This window comes from Corylus avellana, chromosome 1 (genome assembly GCF_965113065.1).
Source record: "Corylus avellana chromosome 1, dhCorAvel1.hap1.2, whole genome shotgun sequence".
NCBI lineage: Eukaryota > Viridiplantae > Streptophyta > Magnoliopsida > Fagales > Betulaceae > Corylus > Corylus avellana.
The window spans coordinates 11,518,664-11,540,705 of NC_142490.1; the positions used below are offsets into that span (position 1 = coordinate 11,518,664).

Genomic DNA, 22,042 nt, shown 5'->3' on the forward strand with positions numbered 1-22,042 from the left:
GCAAAAATGCAAAATTAGTCTATGTAGTTGGCCTAATTTACAAATTACTCCATATGGTCTAAAAAATAATTTATAGGTCCCTAGGGTAAGCCAAAATAACATTTTAGTCATTGAACTCATTTTCTGTTAAATGACTTAACAGAAACCGTTACATTGCCACATCACATCCAATAAAAATAAGACGCGTGATATTTTTTATTTATGCTTTTAAAAAATGACAAATAAGCTTTTCCACGTCATTTTAAGGCTCCAACACACACTCCACGTCAAATTAAATAAACATAATCCCTCTATATCCCTCGTGCCGCCGTCGTCTTCATCTTTCCCCAACAATTCTTGTCGTCGTATTCATCTTCATCTTCATGCCATCGTCTTCATCTTCCCCAGCGATTCTTGCCGCCGTCGTCTTCATCTTCCCCAAATAAAATGACACACACAGAGAGAGAGAGAGAGAGAGAGAGAGGAATAGATTGTTTCTAACGTCCAGAAACAATTTTTGAAGATGCTTCAATGCCCAAAAACAAATCCGAATTTTCATAGAAAGACCGGCCAAAAATGCACTAATCCAAAAATGCAGATGCCCAAAAATCTTAAAGTAACTCACAAATCGAAGATCATACCCATCGGAAGATGAAGACGATGGACGGCAAGAATCATTGGGGAAGATGAAGATGACGGTTGCACAGGGGATATAGAATAATTAGGTTTATTTAATTTGACGTGAAATGTGTGTTGGAGCCTCAAAATGACGTGGAAAAACTTATTTGTCATTTTTTATAAGCATAAATAAAAAAGAACACGTCTTATTTTTATTGGGTGTGATGTGGCAATATAACGGTTTCCGTTAAGTCATTTAACGGAAAATGAGTTTAGAGAGTAAAATGTTATTTTAGCCTACCCTAGGGAGCTATAAATTATTTTTTAAACCACATGGAGTGATTTATAAATTGACAGAAATTTCCTCCAAACTGGTATGGAGGAAATATCCTCAAACCCATGTAAAATAGTGCCAAGTGTCTATAAACATTTAAAAGATACATTAAATTTAGTCTAAATTAGTAAACTGATATTAATAAGGTTAAGAATTTAATGTGCCTTTTAAATGTTGGACAAAATTTTCCTCCAAACTGGGTTGGAGGAATTTCCTCCAACATAATCTATAAAAGTTACATGTGTTCCTTGAACATGTGAGATGCACATGTTTTTTTAATAGTAGGTACAAAATTAAAATAAATTTTATTAAAAAAAATTTGCATATCACATGTTATTAAAAAAAATGACACATGACACTTTTATAGACTAGGTTGAAGAAAATTCCTCCAACCCAATTTGGAGGAAAACTTTGTCCTTAAATGTTTATAGACACTTGACACTATTTTATATGGGTTAGAGGATATTTCCTCCATACTGGTTTGGAAGAAATTTGTGTCATTTATAAATTAGGTCAACCACAAGGACCAATTTTGCATTTATTCCTAATTTTTATGAGTTTATAAAGAAAATTAACTTATCTAATTAACTCGAATGATAAAATCTTAACAATAATTAAATAAATATTTATTAATACAGATTTTCAAAAATAAATAAATATAAACAATGACGATTACGTTGCAAAAGAAATGAATAAGTTAGTTGATCAACTCCAAAAGACAGGATAAATGGCTCCCAAAGGCAGCCTTCTTAATGTTTTTATATATAGAGATCTTCTGTGTACAGCTTTAATAAGACCCATCCTACCTGCCTTGCTGGCCAAGATAACCAAAATAAGCATTAAAATTATAGAGGAGGAAATCTCTGTTCTTCTTTACAACCTCCTTGAGATTTTACAAGAGCTATGATTGTACAGAAAGCTCTATAGTGTAATTAGATGAATTCTAATGAAGCCTCTACCTATAGTGTTAAAGATTACAGAACACACAAATTCAATCAGCAATTTTTTGGTTAAAACTCTCTTTCAATAATCAAATCAGCTGCTGCACCCATTGCACCTACCCCTCCAAGTCCCAGCAGTGCCAAAGCCAATTCTTCCTCATTCCACTGCCTTAATCCTTTACTCAGCCTCTTCAACACATCCACATCAACCTCCAGCACCCACATTGGGGTGCAACCCACCAACAAGCTCACAAACCCTGATACATATGCCTGCCAAGTGGCACAATCACAACCAAGAGATATCTTTCCATCTAGTGCTCTTGCAAGAAATTCTAAGTGGGCCCCAAGAATCCTTGGCCGTCGTTTTGATGCTGTCGATGCCGAGTCAACTCCCCAAGCAAATGTCCCACAAAGCAGCACAAAGTATGCAAGAGCATAACCCCCCAGCATAGAAATCATACCTCCAGATTCTTCAACTTCCTGCCCTAACACATGGACTGACAGAAACCAAGAAGGTAGGGTTTCTCTGATCAAAGATTGAACCAAACCTGATCCACCAGATATCCAAATCAATGAAGCCCCAAGTGAAGCCGCAAGCTTGACACGCACCATTGCTGCAGCAAGAGAAACCTGCCCATATCTCAAACCATACTTGGCCTTCTTCCATTTCTCCACTTTATCTTTAGGCAACCCATTACTTGAAATATCTCTAACAGAAAGCATTAGTAGAGAGACAATTTCTTCCGTCATGAACATAACGTCTCTGATAGACCGATGCACTCTTAGGTAAAGAATTCCAGGGGCTACTGGAGTGATCCCAGCAGAGAATTGGGAGCCAATGCCATGGCCAAGGAGGGCACCCACACCACCATTGCTGTAAATGTGGGAGGAACTTAGCCCAAGAGTGGATGTGAAGCAGGTTTTAAGAAGCTGTACCACAGCATCACTGTTATGGTGGAAAACAGTATGCGAAGCTGAGAACACAAGAAAATCACTCCAACGCTTTATCTTCTGGGCCCACAAAGAGGCTACGATGGGCATGCATGGCCAGGGGCAACTAGAAGCAAGGGAATTCAAGGCTGGGCCAATCATGGCGAGGAAGCGTTCAGTGACTTTGTCAAATTTATAAGTAATTGTGAGGCTTACTAGGGCAGCCAACGGTAAAGGAAGTGTAGCTGGAGAGCTCCCACCTGCAAAGAAAACAGTTAGCTCTAATGACGACAGGGGGTTTGACTCAAACCCCAAGTTTCTAGTCCAACATATGTTAAAATTACATGCAAGCTCAGAAAATTCCATATTCCTGCATCTTCACCATGAGAAGATCATTCTGCAACAATAATTATAGGGTTTACTTATATTACAATAATCTATTGATCTTCGATGAAGTGTTTTCCATATAATCAAATAGATTTACACAATATATGATATATAATTTGGTTCAGAGTCCACCGTCCCAACTTTTGCTGAAAAGTCACTTAGGATAGGATATTTGATCTTTGCAGTGGAGGCAGAGTGAATGGAGATTTTTCATTTGTTAAATAACACATATTCAACAACCCAAAATGACAATGCATTATCTAGAGAATACAAGGAATTACCTACGGCAAGGCTTGGGACATCAACACCAGTGGCAGCTAATATTTTCTTAATCTGTTGCTCAACAATGGATAAGTTTGCAGCTGGGCTTGGCCAATCAGTTCCATTCATAAAAGCTGGCTTCCATATGCCTCGTGTTACTTCGGCGGAAAGGTAGCTTAGAATGGTAGCCAAAGTTGCCGGAAGAAAATCAGCAAGATCTTTGACTCCTGGAATGAAGAGCGTCAAGTCTTGAGGAATTCAATCAACAATCTAACAACAGAACATAATCTTTTTCTAAAAGTTCAAAGAGAAGACACGACTAGGAAATCAATCGTTCAGTCATTCCCAAAAGTCCTTTTCTATTTTTGGAAAGGGCCATGCATTTCTTTTTTGTTAGGTAAAGGGAGGATCGTAAATTTTTTATTGAACCGCAAAAATATACAGAAACACCAACTTTAGCGAATTCACCACATATTTCGTCACAAGTGTGACCAGACTTCTGCAGATAAATGCATATTAAAAATTCTAAGGAAAAAGAAATTGTGATGATAAAATAAGGTTCAACTTGCTCACACATCCAGGGTCAGTGCTTTGCCTGTTTTCTTTAAAATTCTTGTTCTTATGATTTGATAACCTTTAAAGCATGAAGATTAATAAAATTTGAATTCTAGAGATTCTAAGAAAACTGGATATACCTGTAGCAAGTTCACGGGGAGAGAGTCTTCCATGGGCACAGGCCGTAAGAGCAGCATCAAGCACAAAGGGAGTAGCCTCCAGGATATCCCATGCAGGCACTTTGAGTCTAACAGAGGAATCCAGAGCCCCAGATCCTGAGGAATTAGTGGTTCCTGAAGTTTGAGTTAAAGGCTGACCGCCTCTATTTATTTTTCTGAACATCATATCGAGGAGTGTATCAACAATCTGATGAACAGGGGTCCCAGGTACAAGACCAGAGAGGATGGAAGCCATACATTCTTGATGCTGCCGGTACCAGAGTTTTAAGTTTGGAAAGGAATCAATAAATATAGGTTCTCTAGAAAAACTTAAGAATCTGGAAAGTCTTCTGCTTTTCATCTGATCCTTAGGTAATCTTCCAAAGGATGATAATTCTGAGTTCCGAACCAATAAGAGGTATTCAGGACTTAGCTGGGAAGCAATTGGCGGTGCATCTCCCATCACATGCTCAACAGGTGGCTGATCAAACCTCCATAACTTCAGCAGAAGTGTAAATGCATTGCAGAACACTGCATGACAAGAGAGTTCCTCCCCTGTTGTGAGAGCCCATGACACATTGGGTATACAAGACCCAAAAACCTCACAGATGGGCATCAATGCACCTGCAAGCAATGGAACCTGGCAATGAATGGAAAACAATATCAGTTCATGGAGAACATGAAAGCAATGGAGTTACTAATTTCTTTGTATGGTCCACGTATGCTATCCTCTCTTTTTATTTCAATTAAGTTTAAGTACATTCAATAATTGTGTGTGCATGTATGCAGAGGCAGAAGAAGGAATCTTGCCTCCTCCCAAACACCGTTCCAGTAACTAATTCAAATGCAACCTCCATAAGCATATCTTAGTTAGTAGACCATTTTAAAAAGCAACCCACCAAGCCATGTAAGGAGAAAATCTGAACACAGTCTACAGCTGATATTCCAACAAGGAGAACATTCAAAAATGGAGCACAGCTGATCAAATGGCTATCACTCCCAGAGTAATCTGCAGGGACTGGAGGCAATAGCAATCTCATAATAAAAAGAATGGTGTGCTCCTGCAAACAATTGAAATCATAACAAATTAAAATAAATGGAGATAGCCAGGGGGAGGGGGGGGGGGGGGGTGTCAATCAGATACGGTCCATATATATATTTAGCCATAATTAGTCTTTCTAGTTATGGCATGTTCTTGTATTATAGCAATAGTATATTGTAATTAATAGATAGATTTTAGTTGCCTTATTGGTTTCCCTAGATTACTGTAATCACTAAGATACAGCCTGTAACCTAGACAATTTCTCTATATAATACGAGCAACCCTCAATTGAGAGGTATTCAGTACAATTGACATGGTATCAGAGCCATCATCTAAATTAGGGTTGTTTTCAGTTACCTGTTGAGGGCCGTAGGAATTGTCAAGCTTGGGTTGGGACTGGGTCGTTGTTTTTTGTGGCGGTCGATAATTTCAAGGAAATTGTCGATCATTCTGGTGGGTTCTAAACTGCTGTTCAGCAGTTTCTTGGTTTGTGGAGGATCCTTGGTAGCTGTCGGCAAGGTCTGTGGTGGTTGTCGGCAGGTTCTGTGCAGCCTTGGAGCATTCCCGGCGATCTGTGGTGGTTGTCGGCAGATTCTGTGCAGGCGTGGTGCAGTCAGCGTGGTATTTCCGGCGAGTTGGGCTATCGGCGACGTGGGCTGTGCAGGTGTGGTGCAGTCGGCGTGGTATTTCCGGCGAGTTGGGCTATCGGCGACGTGGGCTGTCGGCGATTTGGGCTGTCGGCGGGGTGTTTCCGGCGAAGTTGGGCTGTCGGCGATTTGGGCTGTCGGCGTGGTGCGGTTGGCGCGGTGTTTCCGGCGAGTTGGGCTATCGATTTGAGTTGCTGAAATTGTGTTTTTTGGGCTTGGGCTTTGTTGGGTTTGGACTTGCTGATTGCTGGGATTAGACTTGCTGAGTTGCTGGTATCTTTGGGCTTGCTGGGCTTGGGCTTTGTTGCTGTTCAGGGTTGCAGATTGCTGTTTGACTTGAGTGGACTTGGACTTGCTGTCCAACAGATTTGGTGGGCCTGTTACTTCTTTATCAGGTTGTCTAATTTCTAATTTTTTGGATTTCATTATGTCTTCTAGCGAGACTTTTGGGGTTCGTTTTACTGGAAAAAATTATTCTGCTTGGGAATTTCAATTTCAATTATTTGTTACGGGAAAAGAGTTGTGGGGCCATATTGACGGTAGTGATCCAGCTCCTACGGAAGCTAAGGATTTGGCTAAGTGGAAGGTTAAGGATGCACGTGTGATGTCTTGGATCTTAGGGTCTGTTGATCCTCTTATTGTGCTCAATCTGAGGCCCTATAAGACTGCGAAGACTATGTGGGAGTATTTGCTAAAGGTTTATCATCAGGACAATACCGCACGCCGTTTTCAACTGGAATATGAGATTGCTAATTACACTCAAGGCAATCTCTCCATTCCGGAGTATTTTTCTGGTTTTCAGAATTTGTGGGGAGAATTTTCTGATATGGTCTATGCGAAGGTACCTGCTGCATCTCTCACTGCTGTTCAGGCTGTTCATGAGCAGAGCAAGAGAGATCAATTCCTGATGAAATTACGCCCTGAATTTGAGATTACTCGCTCAAATTTAATGAATCGGGATCCTTCGCCATCTTTGGATGTTTGTTTTGGAGAATTACTTCGTGAGGAGCAGCGTCTTCTCACGCAGGCTACGTTCCAGCACGATTCCAACCCAAATCCAGTAGCCTATGCAGCCTATGGGAAAGGGAAGGGTAAGGATATGCGCAAGGTCCAGTGTTTCAGCTGTAAGGAGTATGGTCATATTGCCGCCAATTGTGCCAAGAAATCTTGCAATTACTGTAAGAAACCGGGCCACTTTATCAAAGAATGTCCCACTCGGCCTCAGAATCGTCAAGCTACTGCCTATCAGGCTGCAGTACACACCTCTTCTGCTCCAGTGATGTCCTCAGCCTCTTCTTCTGCGGCCGGATCAACTGTTCTTACGCCTGAAATGGTCCAGCAGATGATTATGTCAGCCTTCTCTGCCTTAGGGCTCCAAGGTAATGGTACTGTTTCGTCTAAGTCTTGGCTTATTGATTCTGCAGCATCCAATCATATGACCAGATCGTCTGATACTCTTTGCAATGTTCGTCCATATCATGGTTCATCTCATATTCAAGTAGCTAATGGGAGTCATTTAGCTATTAATGAAGTAGGAGATATTAATCCTTCATTCAGAGATGTTTATGTCTCTCCTGGCCTTTCTAATAATCTTATTTCAGTTGGCCAGTTAGTTGAAAAAAACTGTGATGTCCATTTCTCTCGTGATGGTTGTCTTGTGCAGGATCAGGTGTCGGGGAAGATACTCGCGAAGGGGCCTAAAGTTGGCAGACTATTTCCACTGCACTTTTCCATTCCTAGTTGTTTATCTTTAGCTTGTAGGACAGTTAACACTTCGAACGAAGTATGGCACAAACGTTTGGGTCATCCAAATTCTGTTATTCTATCTCATATGTTAAATTCTGGTTTGTTAGGCAATAAAGAACGAGTTTCTCAAAATTTGTCATTTGATTGTTCTGTATGCAAACTTGGTAAGAGTAAAACTCTTTCGTTTTCTTCTCATGGTAGTCATGCTACAAAATGCTTTGATGTTGTGCATAGTGACGTATGGGGCATTTCTCCTGTAATTTCTCATGCTCGATATAAATATTTTGTCACATTCATAGATGATTTCAGTCGATATACTTGGGTCTATTTTCTTCGGGCCAAATCTGAGGTTCTGTCTGTTTTTCAAACCTTTGTAGCATATATTGAGAATCAATTTTCTACAGGCATTAAGATTTTGAGGTCTGATTCTGGTGGAGAATACATGTCCCACGAGTTTCATGATTTCTTACGTCATAAAGGAATTGTCTCTCAGCGCTCTTGTCCTTATACTCCTCAGCAAAATGGGGTGGCGGAACGAAAGAACCGCCATCTCTTGGATGTTGTTCGCACTTTATTACTTGAGTCCTATGTTCCTTCTAAATTCTGGGTCGAGGCATTATCTACTGCAGTTTACTTAATTAATCGACTGCCCTCTCAGGTCTTGCATTTTGATTCTCCTTATTATCGTTTGTATCATCAGCATCCTAGCTATCTTAATCTGCATACTTTTGGATGTGTTTGTTTTGTTCATTTACCTGCTCATGAACGTAACAAACTTTCTGCTCAGTCTGTTAAATGTGCCTTTATGGGTTATAGTGTTTCTCACAAAGGTTATGTTTGCTATGATCCTTGTTCTGACAAATTGCGTATATCTCGTAATGTTGTGTTCTTTGAGCATCAATGTTTCTTTTCTACACATGTTGAATCATTGCCTGAGATTAGTATTCTACCTTGTTTTGATGAATTGCCTCTTCTGCCTGAGCGGTTCAAACCTGGAATTGTGTATACTCGACGTCCACCAACTTTGCCCCTTCCCGAGACTGATCCTTCATCTGAAACTGTTCCGACAACTCCTCCGATTGACCCGCCATCTGAGACAGTTCATGAGTCTGGTCCTCGACGATCTGCTAGGGTATCACGTCCTCCTGATAGGTATGGTTTTCCCCACACTTCCTTTAATGCCACTTTATCTTCTATTTCCATCCCTACATGTTTTTCCGAGGCTGTTAAATATGAATGTTGGCGGAAAGCGATGGATGAGGAACTTCGGGCTCTCCAGGACAATCATACATGGGACATGGTTCCTTGCCCCTCTCATGTTAAAGCCATTGGTTGTAAATGGGTTTACTCAATTAAGCTTCGCTCTGATGGGACTCTGGATCGGTATAAGGCTCGATTAGTTGCTCTTGGGAACAGGCAAGAATATGGGGTGGACTATGAGGAGACATTTGCTCCGGTCGCAAAGATGACTACAGTGCGTACAATTATTTCTATTGCCGCCTCCCAAGGCTGGCCACTTCACCAGATGGATGTCAAAAATGCTTTTCTTCACGGTGATCTCAAAGAAGATATTTACATGACTCCTCCTCCGGGGTTGTTTTCTTCTCCATCTGCCGCTGTGTGTAAGTTGAAACGGTCTCTCTATGGCTTAAAACAGGCTCCCCGGGCATGGTTTGAAAAATTCAGGTCTACTTTGCTTCGCTTCTCCTTTGTCCAAAGCCAATATGATTCTTCTTTGTTCCTTTGCAAGACTCCGACTGGTCTTGTTCTTTTACTTGTGTATGTGGATGATATTGTCATTACAGGAACCGACTCTAGTTTGATTGCACATCTCAAGCGCAATCTTCAAGACTCTTTTCATATGAAAGACCTTGGTCCTCTTACGTATTTTTTGGGGTTGGAGGTGCACACTGATTCTTCTGGTATATTCTTGAATCAAAACAAATACACCCAGGACTTGATTAGTCTAGCTGGCCTTCAAGATTCTTCTTCGGTGGATACTCCTATGGAGGTTAATGTGAAATATCGAAGTGAGGAGGGTGAGCTTCTTTCTGATCCTACTGTGTTCCGACAGTTGGTAGGCAGCTTGAATTATTTGACTATTACTCGGCCCGATATTTCCTTCGCTGTCCAGCAGGTTAGCCAGTTTATGCAAACTCCCCGCCATCTTCATTTAGCTGCTGTTCGGCGTATCATTCGATATCTTCGGGGCTCTTCTGGTCGTGGGTTGTTCTTTCCAACTGGCTCTGCTCTTCGCCTTGTTGCTTATAGTGATGCGGATTGGGCAGGATGTCCTGACACTCGACGGTCTGTCACAGGTTGGTGCATGTTTCTTGGTGATTCATTGATTTCTTGGAAGAGTAAGAAGCAAGCTCGTGTTTCTAAATCATCTACTGAATCCGAATACCGAGCAATGTCTGCTGCTTGTTCTGAGATTGTCTGGCTTCGTGGGCTTTTGGCTGAGCTTGGTTTTTCTCAAACTGATTCTACTCCTCTTCATGCTGATAATACTAGTGCCATTCAAATAGCTGCTAATCCTGTTTACCATGAACGTACGAAGCATATTGAGGTAGACTGTCATTCTATTCGGGAAGCCTTGGACACTCGTGTTATCTCTCTTCCTCATGTTTCCACGGATCTCCAGATAGCTGACGTCTTCACGAAGGCTATGACACGACAACGTCATCAGTTTCTTGTGGGCAAATTGATGCTTCTTGATCGACCAGCATCAATTTGAGGGGGGATGTCAATCAGATACGGTCCATATATATATTTAGCCATAATTAGTCTTTCTAGTTATGGCATGTTCTTGTATTATAGCAATAGTATATTGTAATTAATAGATAGATTTTAGTTGCCTTATTGGTTTCCCTAGATTACTGTAATCACTAAGATACAGCCTGTAACCTAGACAATTTCTCTATATAATACGAGCAACCCTCAATTGAGAGGTATTCAGTACAATTGACAGGGGGGAGACAATCTTCTTATGCAATAAAGAAGATAAGTAATCTGCTCTCGCACAAAACTAGTAAAAAGTCTATGGCCTACACATTACCTGTATATTCCAACCACGAACCAGAGATGCCCCACAGAGAACGGTAGCAGCAGATATCTTCTCGTCGTCAGAACCATTGACTGCAATCTCATATATTTTCTCGAGTTCTGCTAAGCTTCCATCAAATCCATGAGCTTAAATTCAGTTGTATTACCACTGGGTAAATTTACAAAAAAGAGCATCTGATATACCTGATAAATTTACAAAAAAGAGCATCTGATATACCTGGCTTCAGGAAAAAGAAGGGTGTAACTGAAGACCAGGTTACAGTCAGGAATTATAATAGTTAACTCGACACCTACCATCTCCAGCATATATATGTATATATATATACTCTTAAGACACATGCACATGAATGTATGCGTGTACTAGTTATGGCAGGAGCGGAGCTAGCAAAAGGCGAGAGGGGCAAACGCCTCCCCTTGGCTGACCAAAAAATTCCTTTGGCCCAGGAAGAGTTTCCCCAGTAGTCCTAGTTGCCCACCCTTACTCACTCTAGGCCATCAACATTACCGGCTATATCTCTCAGTCTCAACGGACTAAGCACTCCAGCGCCAGTCAATGTATTTGACACCGAACCACCCATGGCCGATAATACACTCTGGCAATGAGTTTCCTAGCATTACTGGTGCCGGTTAGAGTTATTGGCTTTTCCTAACATTACCGGCAACGCGTTTCCTAACACTGACATGAGTTTGGAAGCGTTTCTAGAATCACAAACGATAACATTGCTAGGTCATGCTGAGCCTTCAGTGTTACTGTGTTAGACTAGTGTATTTGACACCACACTGTTACATGCTCATTAAACACTACATTTAATAACATTCGTTTTTATTTCACTGTGTTTACTGAAAACGTCATCGTTTGGGAAACCTAGTGTTTAATGAAAAAACTGCCGACCTAGTTGCCTAGTAAATATGGAACTTGTGAGTTGTGAAACAAATATCAAAATTTTGAGTCCCCAAAAAATATTGTCAAACAATTATAGTACAACCTCTAGCCCTCTCTTCAAACTTGCTTAAAAATTCATGCCGATCAACAAATCAAGTGACTAGCTTTTTTTTTTTATAGGTTAGGAGGTGTGCAGTGAAAAGATAGTTCATAGAACAAGGCGAAAGGCATCCCTTTTTGACAATTTCTCTCTTTCTTGAAAGGTTTCAAGTATGTAATCAAATTTTTATACAGATATATTTTAAATTTACTAGTAAATAATAAATTTGTCGATGTAGAGTTTTACATTTAGATTGCTCTTTTAAATTAATTGTTGAAGAATATACATAATTTTTATTACATACTTGAGATTATGAAAAACAACAATAATTCTATTGAGTGTCAATCGAATTAAACAAGTTTGTGTCGAGATAGATTTAGGAAATCTGCCAATAGATCCTTGCTTAAGGAAAAAAAAAAATTAACTACCATCCTAATGATAGAGAGCAACAAAAAGGAACTTGCCAAACAGTTAACCATGATTTTCCATAAAAACAATTTGAAAAAAATATGGCGTTAATAAATTAATGCTAGGCGTGAAAAAATAAATTGCAAGGTGTGTGATGACTTTTTCGAATTGTTTATTTATTTCGTGTAATAATCTTTAATTTTTTTAATCTCCGCCCCCCCCAAACCAAAATACTGGCCCTACCACTGGGTTATGGAATATAGGTATTCTTTGACATGGAACATCATACTAAGCTTGACAAAACCTTAGTCCCAACCAAATGCGATCAGCTCATGATGAACTTGCATAAGGTGTGTGATGACTTTGACTATAGTCTACAAACCTAGTCCTTTGTCCGGCTCGACACCAGCTATGTAGAAGATACTGTACATGACACAGAAATTATCCGCAACAGAAATAAAAGAAAAAGGGGGAAAGCCATGGAAGTTTTTGACTGATTGCATATGCTTTAAGGTCAATACTGCTGTGACTGTGAAGACATCTCTCTAAAGAGGGGCAAGCTTTGGACTTGGAGATTGGATTTTAACCACCATGTGGTCTCTTTTGTTGTAGTGATACTTCTCTATGGCGTCAAAAGAAGAAATGCTACCATCTGAGCTTACTTTCCTTAAATCCTCCCAAAGTCTCAAAATGGTAAAAAGAAAAGAAAAAAGAAGAAGAAGAAGAGGAAGAAATAAATAAGAGATACAACTGATATTATACCTAGAAGCTGGGGTGGCAACCAAAGCACTTATCAATGACGCAGTTAGAGGGGACCCCTTCATCAATGACGACCAACCAAGTGCTTGACCAGGAACACTACGAGGAACTTGGTTGCTCCGTACAACATTGACATAACCTGGCCAAAAATATGCTGATGTGTCCAGTAGATTCCTTGCGATACAAGCCTCAACAATCAAATGCCACATGTTTCCAGCTGCAAGACAAAACAGAACATGAGAAACCATCATTGCTACGGTCCAACAAAAGTAATGCAACTCAGCATAATCAACCTGATCTTTTGTTAATGAAACTTATATCTGAGGTAACCTCCAGGGGAGAATGCAGAATCAACAATCAGGTTGATTTGCAACAAAACAAATGCAGAGGCAAGCCCATCCAGGAATATATATATATAACCAAGATCAGGTGCATCCAGGAATATTTATTGTTACACCTATCTTCTGCGCACCAAACTAAAAGCCTTCACAAAATCAAGTACTGATGCTGAAAGGAATAATTACTTACAACGGTTCATTGGCATGTCATTTATGCTCACACATTCATAGTACCCGCTACTGACTGGAAGGCCTGAAATGAACATTATTGCTTTGGCAGCAGCCTGATTAGCTATCAAACTAACAGCCTGAGGTGCAGTCAACAAGCCCACATAATCACCCAATAGCTGCAAGCTGGTAACTAAATCCTTGCGACGCTTTCCCTGAACCTGTTTTTCTTTGCTTTGATTGATAGGGATGTGTTCGGTTTCATCAATCAGTTCACTTTCCTCTTCCTCAATAAAATTAGCAACTGTAAGTGTTGTAATAGACAATAACATGCACATGCAAGTATCTAGGCGAGGCACAGGACCTTCACAGATATCTCTCTCCTAAAAAAAAGAAAGATGAAGGCAGATCAATGTAAATATCTAGAAACTGAAGTTATATAGGACATAGGGGAATCTTTAGAATGATGCTTCCTGAGATCCAACTGCATTCTAGTCTAGACAGGGGACCGAGTTTATACAAGTGTCTTCCTGAAATTATAATATCTAAACATTTTAAATATGTATGTGTGTCAGGTGGCAAGAAAGAAAAAGAATCACACAAACATTCATCACATGTAAATTCCATAAAGAAAACACGTACTTCCTTGATAAGTCTGCACTTCTTTATGGTGAATAAATACATTTCTCATAAATATTTAAAAGAGGTTTGAATACTCATCCTCAAGTGTTCAGCATGCCTACGTATCATAGGTGCGTCCTACTGGGTGGGAAATGAAGAAAAATTAAATTCCAAATAAGATTGGAAGGAAGTTAAAGCTTAATTAGTGTTTCATGCAACTTCTTTACAGACTGCCAAATTTATCATTTCTCAATATTTCCTTTGTTTGATACATAAGCAACTTGATTAGTTTGAAATGTCTCTTCTTTAAGAATTGTATTTCCAACAAAATAGAAAAAATCAATGGCTAAAGGTAAACACTACTTCCTTACAAATTAATTCCTACCCTTTGCACTAGTCGTAGAGCTGCAATCCATAAACCTAAAAATGTATCGTGCCATGTGGTACCATTAACAGCCTGCAGAGCCTGTACCAAACCTGCAACAGTAATTCTTGTTCAATTACGCTGCTTAGAAGAACTGAAGTATCCTCCACTCCAGGTAAATCAATGACTTGAGCATTAGAATAAAAAATTGAGTCCTACCAGTAAGAATTTCAACAGCACTAGTTGCTGCCACTTGTGATCCATCCATAGCATCTTCCAGAAACAGATCAATAGGGAGCCAAAGTGCAGAGCAACCTATCCCATGCAATTGATTAGCAGATGATATCAGAGACCCAGAAGCCATGACAGCATGAAACTCTTTCCCTGACATTGTTTTGCATTCTCGAGACAAAACTTCACGTGTATCAGATGTCAACTGCAGAAGGGTCTCTGGACTTATGTGTTTTGAATTCCTCAAGACCGCTGATTCTGCTGCAAGCAGTTGCATTCGCTGGATGAAAACTCCCCAATGTGATGGCCTACAAGAAGAAAATATTTATGCCTCAAGTACCTTCTATTCATTGGATTTCTCAAAATTCTAATTGGACACTCAAGTTTATTTAATCACATTACTGCAGTGATGTTAGGTATTATTTGGGTTGAAAATGACAAGCCACTCAATGAACTGCTTATTTTTCAGTTCTCACTTATGAATATAAGTTCTTACATGTTTCGACGTGCCAAGTATAGAATCCTTGAAGTCACTTTGTTTTGCAAAAACTCTCCAATCATCTCAACAGCCATTGCAGTATTTACTTTCTGCAGCCCTTCATTACGATCTGCTCTCTTCTCACTAAAGCTATCATGACCATCTATATCCATATCTTGTGACCTGGTTGGCCATCTAGACTTTTTTTCTGGGGTAAGTTCCAGCAACCCTTCATCATCTAAAGAGGCATCAAGTAACTGCCACACAACTGAAAAGACAAATTCAACAAGAAGCACCCCAGGCTCACACACTTGAAGGCCATAAATCTGGGAAAGATGAAGAACAGCATCAATGGATTTCATGATCCTGTAATTTCATCCAAAATGTATTTCAGTACTTAAATCTACAGAAAAAAAGGTATCTAACAGAAACAAACATAAAAAAGACCACTTAACAGAAAGGTCAAGATAAGACTTCAAGTTTTTCTTTAGGTATGTTAAATGAAACCAAAGACAGCGTATTTCATCAGTACAACAAAGGGTTTTTCATGCTTTTTTTTTTTGCAGGGTGGGGGGTGGGGGAAGGTGTGGAATCTGATGAAAACAGACTTTATTAGGAGAAAATAATAGAGCATGAACACAATCATTCATTTTCAACGAAGATGCCTTCAGGATTTTCAGGACGGGTAGCATTGAAGAGCACTCACAATGTAGAAATTCATTTTTTTTACATACAGTAATATTCAAGTGAGTATCAACGAGCTACTTATTCAACCAACCACTTTTTTTTTTTTTTACTAAGTAATTTCATACCATTAATAAAGCATAGAGGGGCGCCACCCCTAGTACACAGGGAGGAGTATACATGAGAACAACTAATAGGAAGAAAAAGAAAATAAATTCAAAAAATTTGCAAAAGTAGGAAAATCCAAGCTATCATGAGCCGCTATTCATATATGTAACGTATTAAGAATAGACTTCCGCAACCCTACTACCAAAATCTCTATGTCTTTAAAAAGCCGAGCATTTCTCTCACGCCAGATACACCACATTAAACACAACGAAACCAGCCTCTATACTTCCTTAGCTAGACCGCACCCAATCGAACCACCCCAGCTTGTCAACAAATTCATTACCCATCTCGGCATAACCCACTCTACCCCAAACAACATAAGAATGTAACTCTAGAGTTTGCCTGCGACTTCGCAATAAAGCAAAAGGTGATCAACAGACTCCCCACTCTTTTGACACATACAACACCACTCAACTACCACAATATTCCTCTTTCGCAGATTATCATGCGTCAATATTTTCCCTAAAGTTGTTGTCCACACAAACAAATGCCACCCTCGATGGAGCCTTTACTCGTCAAATACTCTTCCATGGAAATGCAGGACTATCCTGGCCAGCTAACACTTTATATAACAACTTCACCTCAAACTTAACCCTCTTGGACGGGTTGCATCCTAATTGATCTCCATCTCCATGACGTAACTTGAAAGAATACAACCGCTCGAAGAAAGATAGTGTATTCAACCAAATACTGACAAATCATACTCTAAAAAGTGTTTTGATATTCTTAATCATATTTACAGCAGTGAGGTGGGACACTTTTTTGGTTGTTGTCCACGTGTTAGAAATCGAATGGACAACCCCCAATAAAATATGAGCATTGTGATGGGGATCTTGTGATCTCTCTTTTAGTAAAACTTTGGCCCAAAATCATGATCCACTTTGAGTTGGCCTCTAAGTGGTTTATTACTCCAACCCAGTTTGAAGAAAATTTCTGTCCTTAGTGGAATGCCAATTGACATTAGAAAACAGCCACTGCTGCACAAGGCAAGCCAACTAGTGGCCATACTAAGGAATTAAAAGTGCAAAATCTAATAACACAAGGACAAATCACTATGATCTTTCTCATTTAGCACTCTTGTATTGTGAAGTGTTCGAGTTTTCTTTGTTTAGCTTTTAAGCCAATTTAACTACCCTTAGAGATTGCAATGTATCATAGGTCCACTGATAGTAAATCTTGAACGTAACACTGACAAAGAGACCATCAACCCATCTTTGTACAACAAAATAATAAGAAAAAGTTGAGCCTTACTTTTGATAATTTGGACAAAGGATTGGAGGTGCAAATGAAAATGCATGTCGCTTGAGAAGCTCCATATATATTCTATATGCTCCAGGCTGGTTTTGCCGATTCGGAATGACCCTGTCACAGACAATGAAAAGCAGCGGATGTCAATTCAATCAGTGGAAGAGTGCACATAGCCAAATGAGAGAACTTCAGCAAACTCCTTTCCACAAAGTCACAAAGACACCCAAAAAAAATAGAAAAAACTGAATTGACAATGATAAGAATGACAATCACATATAAACTATACAAAGTTTTTTTTTTTTAAAAAAAAAAAATTTCCTTCAAAACTCAAACACCATAAAAAAAAAATCACTACCAAAAATCCCAAATAATTTCACCAGCCCATACAGTTGAAGCATATGAAACCCAATAAATCATTAGTTGATGTACGCAAATACATGCAATTCATAGAGGAAAATACATTCTTAAGAAGAAGAAGAAAAAATAAAATAAAAGCAAAAAAGTTGAAAAAAGAGGACCTGATGGAGAGGAGGGAGAGGACGAGCATCGGAGGGGCAATCTTGAGGGCCAAGGCCTTCTCGAGGAACTTCCACGCGATGGGCACGTGATTGCCGAAGCAAATGTACGAGACCATGAGATGGGCCAGCTCCACCGAGGGCAGGCCCACCCCGGCGGCGCTGAGGCTGGCGCTTAGCTGCACCGCCCAGAGCAGCGCGTCGCTCTTCTTGTCCTGCGCCGTCTTGGTCAGCTCCAGCACCCCTTCCCAAAGCTCACTTGCCTCCACAGACACCCCCATCACTACCCGATCCTTCTTCTTCTTCTTCTTCTTCTAATCACAAAAGTCGGATCCTTTACAAAGCTTCATTGAGACCCCGGAGGCGCGTATCTAGTACAACTCATATTTATGCGTGAAAGCTGCTTGGGTTGACTGCAAATAGTAAAGTAAGACTTGTTCTTAAAAACAAGAAGGGAAAGGAAACGAACATTAACATCTGTAGTACTATGTTTGCTGTTTGTTTTTGGTGAAAATGGCCCAAAAAATCTTAAAACGACAGTACTCGAAATTGAATATGTTTGATGTCATTGTCAATTTCTCAGGGATCGGTTGTGTCTTCCAATTAACTTCCTGGCGTGGGACTCTTTTTCTCCAAAAGTATTAGAATAGTGCGACACGATTCTTTCCCATACAATATTCCAACTCTATATATCTTCTTTGATTTCGAATATCTTAATTTAGAGGATGTTGAAATAAAAATTGGGAAATTTGTAACAAATAGGAATCTGAATGTTTTTAATTTGGTTTGGTTAAAGTACCATCTATGATCTATATATTCCCATCTAAAGCCAATCATCATATACGAGAATAATGTCTATGGAGTTGTAGCACAAAGTTATATTTTTGTGCTCTTCAACGAGAGAGATTGACATCTCACTCCACACCACACATTGTATTCTATTTTAGTTCAAGCTTTTGAAAAAGTAGAGTGGTAAACATCTTTTCAAGGAAAATCAACTAACAAAACTAGATACTGTGCAAACCATTGATTTCAGTGTCTTCTCCATTATATTTTATATACATGAAGATAGATCTTTTGATAATCCGGGGTGGGCCGCATGTAGTGACGTGGGCGGTGGTGTCTGCAGGGGCGGTGACCTCCGACTGGGCGGCAGCGTGCGGGTCTTTTTTATTTTTAGTAGATTTAGTATGATTTGGTATGTTTGTTTATTTTTGTTAAGTTGTTTTAAGGTGAGGTCATTGGATGACACAATATGGTGAGTTTATACCACGAAACACCCCCAAGGGACATGGGGTGGCTTCGGCCACCTCAGGCCCAAAGAGAATGGTTCGAACACCCTTAAGGGCCAAACGATAAAAAAAAAAAAAAAAAATTATTTAGCCCTTAGGGGTGGCCAAAATTTTTTTATTTATTTTTAGTTTGGCCATTGGAGGTGGCCGGACCACTCCTAAGGGCCATGGGGTGGTCCAGTCACTCTTAGCCAACCATTGGGGGTGGCTTGAAAGCCACCCCCACCCCAATTATAATGAGGTGGTCCGATCACCCTCTATGGCTAAGATGGGGTAGCCAACCACCCCTTAGTTTTTTTATTATTTTAATTTTAATTTTTTTTTAATATAAAATAATATTTTTTTAATTATTTTTTGTTAGTGAGATAAGAAATTTTAACCTGAATATTCTCTGGTCCAAAATGAATTGGAGAAGATCATATTCCTTGTATGCTAACCCCATAGAAGTTATTCTCTTTGAATGGAATTCTTCCTATACCTATAAATTTCATTCCTACCGGAAAAAAGTATACAAAAAAGATAAATCTTTTCTATTATGTGAATATTTTTATTTTCCGTTTGTTTCTCTTTATTTTCGGTGGTTCTATTTGTCGGTTTTCATTTTTTGTTCTAATTTATATATTATTTTTTTTATTTCTATTCTTAAAGCAGTTTCTTTTATGTTATATATGCAAAAGATTGCCGAAAGACTATCTATACCTATAGATTTCATTGAAACCAAAAAAAAATATACAAAAAAGATATATAGTTTTTTTATTTATTATATTAGTATTTTTCATTTTCCGTTTGTTTGTGTTTATTTTCTATGCTTCTGATCTTTCGTTTTCGTTTTTTGTCTTTATTTTCTATTCTAACTTATAATTATTTTATTCAAATTGCTGATTTTTCATTTTGTAAATTATATAGAGAAATAAATTTATTTTCTATTATAATTTATAATCTTTGATTTATGTGGTTATGCTCTTTCGTTTTCGTTTTTTGTCCTTATTTTTGTTATAATTTATATATTTTTATTTTTATTTAAATTGCTTATTTTTCCTTTTGTAAATTTTACACTAAATTCAAGAAAATGATGGTGAGAGAGTTTTCTTTTGTTATTTTTGGTAAGAGGTATGCTGATTTTTTTTGTTTATATTTGTGTTCATCGAGTTGTTTTTTTATTTGTGTATGTGTGTATGTGTGTAATTAGAAAAACAAATGCACATTGTTTATGTGGTTAATTGATTGACTAAATTGGTTTTCAAGGTTTCATAGGAACCAAGAAAAGTGTACATATTTTTCTCTTTTTTGTCATTATTTTCTATGGTTCTGTTACCCCGTTCCCTTTTTTTTCTCTATTTATTTTCAGTTCTAATTTTTATATTATTTTTTTATTCAAATTGATTATTTTTGCTCTGTAAATTTTATACTGAATTTAGGAAAATAACAGTGAGAGAAAGAGTTTACTATTACTTTTGATACTAGATATGACGATTTTTTAATTTATACTATTGCTTATTGAGTACATTTTTTTTTTTTTTGTCTATGTGTAATGCACATTGTTTATGTGCTTGATTGATGAACAACATTGACTTTTAAGGATTAACAACTTTGTTTTATTAGGGTTTTCTCACTTTCTCTCTAGTGCCGCAGCCTCAGGTAAGCCCCCTCCCCCATGGTGAGGGGAGGAGGGATGGCCGTTTGTTGCCTCCCTCCTCCCCCTCGCCTGCCCTTGCACCGGGTGCTAGTAGTTTACTTGATGTTCCTGACCTAGGTTGCCTCCTCCCTACCTTTTCTCTGCCGTCCCTTCCCCTTTGTTCCGCTTTTGTCCTTGGCAGGGCTCTCTGGTTGTTTTCTGCTCCTTTCCTTTCTGTTTTTTTGCTATGTTTTTGGTGTGATGCTCTTGTAGCCTTGCTTGTGTGCCATTCGGTGTGGGTGTTGATTTTGGGGGTTTCTTTCAAACTCCCCCCGGTTTTGTTTTGTGTTCGCCGCCGATCTCCTCCTCCCGCTCTGCCGCCCACCATCCAATGCTGGGTCTTTCCTCGTGCCGCTCCAGCAATGAGCTTCAACGTCCCCTGCTGCGATGGCTTTCTAGCCAACTAGCGATCGGTTTCGCCACCATCCGTCCACTGTTTTGGGCTTTTTCCGCGTCCCCACCGCGTCGAGCTTCCATCGTTCCCGTCCAGTGTTGGTTTTCGGCGAGTGCACAATCGGCATCCACACTACGTGTGCCTGTTCCCATTTGTTTTATTTTCCTTGTATTGTCTTTGTTCATAATTTTCCTTGTATGCATTTCATTCTTGTTATTTGCTTGTAATAAGGCCCTGCCTCTTTGGTTCACCCACATTTTACTTCGGTTTTCTTGCTTCTGTTTTGTAATAAGGCTTGACCACTCGATCTGCCTGCTTCGATGTGAACTGAACTTTGCTCCAGATCTTTTAGGTCGTGGATGTGAATTTTAGTCCAAAGCTTCGAGTTGTGGACGTGAACTTTCACCCTGACTTTTGGGTCGAGGAAGAATTTGCGCTACCTATGCATTGGATTGCATTTGTCTTATGCAGATCTGTTATTTCAACTGAAAACTAGTCATAGGTTAACGGAGGTTTTAGGTGATGTTGTATCCTTATAGCTTTGGTTATAATTTGCATTTTCAGGGCTCTGTGCTCTTGCGATGTAATTGCTTTATAGTCGTGATTATTATCAATGAAATTGGAATGTATTTCTTTCAAAAAAAAAAAAAAAAAAAAAAAAAAACATTGACTTTTAAGGTTATATAATAGATTATGATTTTTTTCTTATAATTTTTTTATTAGATTTTATCTTGCCCCTTATTTATTTAAAGACTTTTTGAGTAAATTATAATTAAAAAAAAAAAAAAAAATTCCACTCTATGCTATGCCAAAATCCCTCCCATAAATGCCTTAAAATTGCGACATATGGCATGAACCCATTTTTTTTAAAGGCTAAACCGTTTTTTAAGGCATAATTTTTTAACGGTCATTAATTAGCATCATTAATTGCATTAATTATATTTCAAGAGTTTTCCATATATAAATTGTTTAATAAGTTAAGAATTATTAATGTCCGAATCAAATAAGGAAACAAATAATATAAATCAAATTATTATGTATTAATACGTTTA

General features: G+C 38.9%; 1 protein-coding gene across 1 annotated transcript; it reads right to left on the reverse strand.

Moving 5' to 3' along the window:
* Positions 1–1,636: 1,636 nt before the first annotated feature.
* LOC132170251 (mediator of RNA polymerase II transcription subunit 33B) lies at positions 1,637–18,219 on the reverse strand. The gene is made up of 12 exons (XM_059581156.2): positions 17,633–18,219; positions 17,118–17,228; positions 15,033–15,380; positions 14,525–14,844; positions 14,327–14,418; positions 13,343–13,703; positions 12,818–13,031; positions 10,657–10,771; positions 5,063–5,224; positions 4,146–4,803; positions 3,471–3,677; positions 1,637–3,062 (listed from the first exon to the last, which is right to left on the reverse strand). Exons 1-12 carry the CDS (start codon positions 17,908–17,910, stop codon positions 1,942–1,944), a joined length of 3,987 nt encoding a protein of 1,328 aa, XP_059437139.2. The 5' UTR covers positions 17,911–18,219; the 3' UTR covers positions 1,637–1,941.
* Positions 18,220–22,042: the final 3,823 nt, after the last annotated feature.

What these genes read in the sequence shown, in the direction of transcription:
- LOC132170251 (XM_059581156.2), bottom strand. Translation starts at nt 17,910, where the DNA reads ATGGGGGTGTCTGTGGAGGCAAGTGAGCTTTGGGAAGGGGTGCTGGAG. An exon ending in CTCTACGACTAGTGCAAAGG is followed by an intron (nt 13,704 to 14,326) that starts GTAGGAATTAAT and finishes TCTTTTTTTTAG; the next exon opens with GAGAGAGATATCTGTGAAGG. An exon ending in TGACATGCCAATGAACCGTT is followed by an intron (nt 13,032 to 13,342) that starts GTAAGTAATTAT and finishes TTTGTCTTGCAG; the next exon opens with CTGGAAACATGTGGCATTTG.